The following is a 6,844-nucleotide window of genomic DNA, read 5'->3' as shown; positions in this document are numbered from 1 at the left end:
CCCTTAAAAAAAAAATCAAACCAACTGGAGTTCCACAATACTTTCCAATAATCTGCTTGGAGCAGTTCTACCCTAGGTTAATAAAGCCTCCATTCAATGTATTAAAGCCTTTTGGGAGCTGTTCTCTTTAGATACCCTATAACAAACAGGACGGGACCCTTGCAAATTATCTTCTGATCTCCACACCTAAACTGTAGAACACACCCACACATATAAAGGTAATAAAAAGATTAAAGCACAAGGTAACATTTGAAATAGTGCTCAATTATACTGCTAGTAGGGAAGTTTAAGGCAGTAAGACCCCAGTTTTCTTCATAAGATTCAGAAACTGTCAAATAAAAGGTAGCTCTAAAAACCAGTGAGGAAGTCACTGTCATGTTAATTCAGGGGAATCACACAGGTAACATTTGAGAGGGCAATTATCAGGACCTAACAAAATGTTAGCATGTCCAAGGCTTTTGAGCCAGCTTCCTCATCTAGAGATCTATTCCACAAAAAATCCTTAGCATATGCTGCTCAAAGATGTTCACTGGAACTTTTTGGTTTTAGATTAGTAGAAAAATGTGCATCTTTCTAAAGAAATGTCATTCAGCAGCAAAAAGGGGTCACTATGTAAACACTAAAAGGAGTAAATCTCCAGGTGCTCACACACTCACTCACACACACACAATTTCAAGGATAATAAAAGGCAGAAAACAGAGTTCCACTGATGAGAGCAGGCGCATCTTGGTCATATCGGGTTAATGTAAAAAAGATGTATATAATAGACTGGAAACTATAGCTTTTACTCCATATATTCTGGTAGGTTGAAAGTTTTTTTTTTGTGTGTGTATGTATTAACAGCTCTGGGAGCAAATCAAAACAAGGCTTTGAGTATATTGGCAAGCACTCCTCATCCCGATCCTTGCCTTCAAACCTTCCATTGTTATTATCAATGTTTGGAGACAGCATCACTTTGTAGCTGGCCTTGAAGTCACAAGAAACCTACTCTTTCAACCTAAACGCTGGGCCTTTAGGTGAGGGCCAACATACCTGCATCCAATGTTACTTTAGATGACTGCATAATGTATTTGCATAATAATTTTAATTAGGAAGAAGGAAAGCAGCTGCTAACTCCTTTGTTAGCTAGTTCCTAGGAGGAAAAAGCCATGCACCCACCCACTCACCCCAATCCTGAGTTCAAAATTCTACAAGGCTGACTCTACTGTGATAGTAGAAACCTGGAATGCTACAGGCCTGGAGCTTAATTATCTTAGGCTATCCTTAGTCTCCTTAATAGCCATTCATTGTCCACTTTTTTTTTTTAATTTATTTATCGTATGTGAGCACACTGTAGCTGTCTTCAGACACACCAGAAGAGGGCATCAGATATCATTACTAACGGTTGTGAGCCACCATATGGTTGCTGGGAACTGAACTCACCTCTGGAAAAACAGTCAGTGCTCTTAACCACTGAGCCATCTCTCCAGCCCTCGTTGCCCACTTCTATGTATAGCTTAGCATCTATCCTTGTGACTGTCCTTCTGGAATGTAAAAACAGAACACTAAATTTCCACCAATTCCAAACAATAAGAATATCATCAGATGAAATCTGAGGCCTATAGCCAGAGACATTCCATAAGTTGAAGTGTTTTATCTATTTTGTTACCATATAAAATTTATAAAACTCTTTAACAGTTTTATGTTGAATGTGATTTGGAGGCAGGCTGAATTCTGTTCTTGGGTCTTGGTCACTCACATTTTACTACAGAATAAACTCTATTCCCTTTAAGGTGACATTTTTTTCATCTATACCTTCAGGGAGAAGGGCCAACAGTGAGCTTGTTACTTTTCACTATTAACTAGTAAAAGAAAAAACTAAAGAATATTCAACTTTTATTAAACTAAGAAACTTGAGCGAATCCATGAGGACATTTTTCAAAACAAGTGAAATGGACTCCCAACTCTGTATACTCTAGCCACGTCTCGGTCACAAATAAAATGGCAACGTTATTTCCTCAGTACTTTCCCATTACGTCCTTTATACTGCAATTAGGAATGCAAAAAGAATTCCTCTCTCCTTTATGGAATATTACTACCTTAAATATTACCTTCCAGACAAGAATTCAATGCTTGGCTAAGCTAAGAATTTCAGCAGCGCATCCCAAACTGTCCTAGTAATATTAGAGCATTATACACACTGTAACTGTTCAGTTTCCTTTAAAAAAAAAAAAAACACGCGTAAAGAGAAATATAAATCACTTTTACTCCCTGGGATTGGCAGTTAATGAGCATGGAGAATATGTTGTTAAGGTGAGACCCTCCCCGCTAACACTATCGGGCACGGAGTGTGCAGCACGCTACATTAAAGGCATGCATGACTCTGCACAATGACAAGCCTGGATATTTTCCGGGGAAGGGCCGTTTGGAACGGAAGAGGCCAAACCGGGAAATACAGATTAGGTAAACAAAGAAAGGCAAAAGGCCGGATCCAGGACTTTTAACTCGAAAACGGAGTCACAAACGCCAGCTTAACTGGCTGATACTTGGGCCCAAGCGAGACACAGGTTCTGGGATCCTTCCCTCTAAGTCACTGTCGCGTCACCCCACGGCCTCCCTCCCGAATGAAGGCACTTGCCGCCTGACGCATGCCCCTTAGGTAGCGGCCGCCTCCATTTTGTCCCGGGTCTCCTCCACCCGAGCGGAGTGCTATTTTTAACCTTCTAAAGCTGAGGGCCGGAGGGGGAGGGGCGTGTGCACGCCCGGCAATTGGAGGCCGCCGCGAGGGACTGAGGCCGCGAGTGAGGGAGGTTGTCAAGGTCACCAAAGCCAGGACAAAGGACGCCTAGGGGATCAGGTCCTCGGAAACGGCGCCTGGCGACTTCCGGCAGTGCGGGGGCCGTCGAGCCAGGACTCCCGCCCTCTCAGAGGACAAAGCAGCGCAGGACGCGCGGCCTCGGCTCCGCCCTCGGCGCGCGCACGGGAACGCGCACAACGGTTGGAAATGGCGGTTAAGGTGGAGGAGGGGCTGAGGGAAGCGAAGTTTCTCGGTGCTCCTTGTCTTGAGCCACCCCCTTGCGAGACGAGAGCCCGTGGCGCTTCTCTAGGTTGCCTCCTCTCGCGTTCCATTCCTGATGTTAGGTTGCGGGGTTGGAAAGACAGTGTGGTTGGTTCCACGGAACAAAGGAGGGGGCCACGGCGGGCCTCGGGACAGCCCCGGGAATGCTCCCTAAGATGGCCGCCGCCGCGCGCCAGGGTGGGCGGAGCCCGTACTGCTTCCGTAGCGGGCCTGGGCGGGGCGGTGGCGACGACTGGCACCCATGGCTGCCGCCCCGGAGCCCCACGAGCCGGAGAAAAAGGTAATGTTCGCCGTCGGGCACGTGGGGGGGAAGGTGCAACCCAGTTTCCTAGACCTATCCCCTATGGCTGTGAGGTATACTAGCGATCTAGTCATATCCCGAATGTGTCTAAATTGCCGGTTTACGAACTAGCTCAGAAAACGGCGACTGATCCAAACCTTCAGCTATGAAGGGCTAATAGAGGAGGGGTCATGAGAATTCATTCTCCGCAGAGCTGGGCGTGGTGGTGCTCGCCAGTAATCTCCGCACTTAGAAGGCTGAGGCGGGGAACAGTTCTGGGCCAGCTAGTGTCAGTCCATTTCCTTGCACAACACACAAGCTCGCACTCACAGGTAAGGTAGATTTGCTAATTCAATGCGAGTGTTGCAGTTTGGTTTCTGTTGTTAAAAGAAAAAGTCTCCATTCTTCATGAAGCAGACATCCTTACTGGGATAAAGGAGTAGTCGAATTTCATTCATTCAGGCTAGTCGGAATAAACTGCAGTTTGGCCATGAACTGCTAGGCCTGATAGAATGGCTGGCTACAGCAAGGTGTCCCGAGTAGAGACTGATAGGCGATGGCTAAGTGTCTAAATGATGTCATCAGATGAATTTGTTGTTATACAGAACTAAATCACTACTGATCAAATGAAAACTTAATACAAGGAAGGTCAGTAAGTAGTGGTTTGCTTCGTATCTCCTCTAGACTCGGTGAAACAACTGCAAGTGGATTTGACAGAGATAAAGACTGGAGTTCTGCTCTGAAAAATAAGATTTGGGGTGGGGCATACCTTTAAACTTGCACTTATGAGACAGATTTTAATTAGAGCCCACTTTGGTCTACAGAGTGAGTTACAAGATAGCCAGGGCTATAAAGAAAACTTCAGTATTAAAAAAAGGTTTGGAAGCAAAAGGAACAATTTGAAAATTCTTTAATCAATTCATAATATGAGCAAACAAGCAGATGAATACAGTTAAGACAAACAGGGAATCCAATAAATGGCATTCAGCTGAAAAGCCACGAAAAAAGGTTAAATCCACGAGGGACACTGCTACTGTGTTGTTACTGCAAAATCCTCAGGCCAGTCACACTTAACTGTAAGTTACACCAAATGTACTCGTGTCCTACCGCTGAGATCCCTGATGAGATCTTGGCCTAAACAGTGGCCTTGAGCCTTGTAGGCACTAAACTGATGCTTAAGGAGGGGGCATCCAGATAGTGATGACAGTGTGGTAGTTTGGAAGCTGGATCATAAAGGTTCTTAAACTTTTGTTCAAAGGTTTGGAACTCTTGTCAGGCACCCACACAAGACTTACAGAATTTTTGAATCCTTTTGAATGAAATAGCAGCAGTCCTTTAGGGATTACTGGTTACATCATCAAACAGGCTTTGAAAGGTCTAGTGTCAGCCAGGTCACCTTCTGCAGTGACACTTAATGGGCCCCCTAACTTCCTTGTTTAATGTTTGACATCTAAAAAGTTAATTTGTGTTCTCTGGAACAAGACCATGTTCTTTGACTGGGTTAATAGGCAGCCAGCCTGAAAACACTCATGCAATGAGCTGTAGTGATCGGTTCTTGCCATTCAAGGAACCCAATTTAAAGCTGTCTGAAGTAGGTGAGGCTGTGGGTGGCACAGCTGCGCTCACCAGTACCAGAAGTCCCTTTAGCATATACCCTATCTTGTGGCAGAATGTGCCTGTGCTCATCATGCACTAGATGCGGATAAGCTCTTGCATGTCATCTCCAGAGGGTGCCTGTGTCTCCAGGGGAGTTAATTTCCCAGTAGACCTCTAGCTTATTTTATGTGAGCTTGGTGGTAAGAAGCAATGATTGAAACTACAAGGTATTGCAGTAGTGAACCATCCAAAAGTTGGGTGTGTGATAAAAACAGAGAAGCAAGTTATCTGGAAAAGAACAATTTTACTTTAATGAAAACCAGGTTACATGTTTGTGCTCTTCAAGCAGATTCTTGAGTTAAGGGTAAGTCCACTTCTACTCTATCTCCATTCCCCACCAGTGTAGGTTCCACCTCTTATTAAACCATCCTCTAGCTGCACTGAGTGGCACTGTAGAAAACATGTGTTTTCCATGGCTGGGATCCAATAGAGAATGGCTTCCTTTTCACACATGCTCAGTTACAAAGTTGTATGTAGTCTTCAGACCTCAGATTGACCACCAATTCACAGCAAGTTTTTTGCTGTGGTTTCCAGATTGTAGGGATTACATTATACTTACAAACCACCAGATGTCTAAGACTTACATTAACAGGATGTTAAAATAAACATTGTCTTAAGATTGGTTATTTCATGTTGGAGATTAATTGCTATATTCAACATATTCAAATGATGGAGTAAGTCCCAACGTGGCAAATTAAACACTCATTAAGTCGGCTGACTGGAAACGTATACAGTAATCCATGTTGTAATTTTCAACTATTTTCTTGTTCAGACTAGGTTTTCTTTCATTTTGTCCTAGCCCTTCAAGCTCCTGGGTATCTTAGATGTTGAAAACATGCCATGTGCTCGAGAATCTATACTCTATGGCTCATTAGGATCTATCGTGACTGGACTTGGACATTTCTTGGTGACCAGTGAGTATTTTTTTATTAAAATGAATCTATATTATGTGTTTTCTACACAGAATAATTTTTGCCAACCATGCTTGTTTTCCAATAGGTAGAATTAGAAGATCGTGTGATGTTGGAGTAGGAGGATTTATCCTGGTGACTTTAGGATGCTGGTATGTTTAGGATGCTGTGTGTGCAGGGTCTCTCTGAACTAGTGCTGGGATTTGTTTTTTTTTTCCTTTGCTGCAAATCTGTCTTGGCAATGGCAAACCTCCATTAGTTATCCACTTGAATGTTTAGATAGGGGTGACACAATTCCATTAAAATACGAAGTTTTTGAGTAAACAGTGAGTTTTACAATAGGTAAAATTATTGTTATAAAAAAGTATTGGTATTTTGACAGAACACCTTTTAATTTAGTTTTGGGATAGTCCTCTTTGTAAGCATTTTGGTAATCTGTAGTTCTTAAGTTATACATATAAGAACTAGTAGCTTACTCATTTTCTTTCTTACAAGGTTCCACTGTAGGTATAATTTTGCTAAGCAGAGGATCCAGGAAAGAATTGCCAGAGAAGGAATAAAAAATAAGATTTTATATGAAAGCACCCACCTTGATCCTGAAAGAAAAAAGAGCAACAGCAGCTGAGCAACTTCATTCAGCTTTAAACCTAAACAGAACTGTTTCTTGTGATCAACCATAAATAACTCAAAAAATAAAGCGTGAAATGTATTGAAATGTATTTACTGTCAGTATGTTTGGTATGTATTATAGAACTGCCATGTCAAAAACCATGGGGTGTATTTAAAAAAAAAAAAAAAAAAAAGCATATCAAACTGAAGGAGATATCACACCTGAGCAAGGATATGTATCTATTACTGGCCCTAGGGCTTTGTGTCAAGGTAAGCCAAAGGAAGAATGTCCAAGACTATCTTGTTCATCTGTAGAAGCTTCAACTGAAA

At 42.7% G+C, this 6,844-nt stretch overlaps 1 protein-coding gene across 1 annotated transcript; it reads left to right on the top strand.

Moving 5' to 3' along the window:
• Nucleotides 1-2,756: 2,756 nt before the first annotated feature.
• Nucleotides 2,757-6,614, top strand: COX20 (cytochrome c oxidase assembly factor COX20). Its single transcript, XM_080928060.1, has 4 exons — nucleotides 2,757-3,338; nucleotides 5,794-5,908; nucleotides 5,994-6,057; nucleotides 6,401-6,614. The coding sequence occupies exons 1-4, from the start codon at nucleotides 3,300-3,302 to the stop codon at nucleotides 6,528-6,530; spliced, it is 348 nt and encodes a 115-aa protein (XP_080784186.1). The 5' UTR covers nucleotides 2,757-3,299; the 3' UTR covers nucleotides 6,531-6,614.
• Nucleotides 6,615-6,844: the final 230 nt, after the last annotated feature.

This window comes from Micromys minutus (assembly GCF_963924665.1).
Source record: "Micromys minutus genome assembly, chromosome: 1".
NCBI lineage: Eukaryota > Metazoa > Chordata > Mammalia > Rodentia > Muridae > Micromys > Micromys minutus.
The sequence above is the reverse complement of the archived record's forward strand: the minus strand, read 5'-3'. Positions and strand labels throughout refer to the sequence as shown.

What these genes read in the sequence shown, in the direction of transcription:
- COX20 (XM_080928060.1), top strand. Translation starts at nt 3,300, where the DNA reads ATGGCTGCCGCCCCGGAGCCCCACGAGCCGGAGAAAAAG. An exon ending in CCCACGAGCCGGAGAAAAAG is followed by an intron (nt 3,339 to 5,793) that starts GTAATGTTCGCC and finishes ATTTTGTCCTAG; the next exon opens with CCCTTCAAGCTCCTGGGTAT. An exon ending in TGGACATTTCTTGGTGACCA is followed by an intron (nt 5,909 to 5,993) that starts GTGAGTATTTTT and finishes GTTTTCCAATAG; the next exon opens with GTAGAATTAGAAGATCGTGT.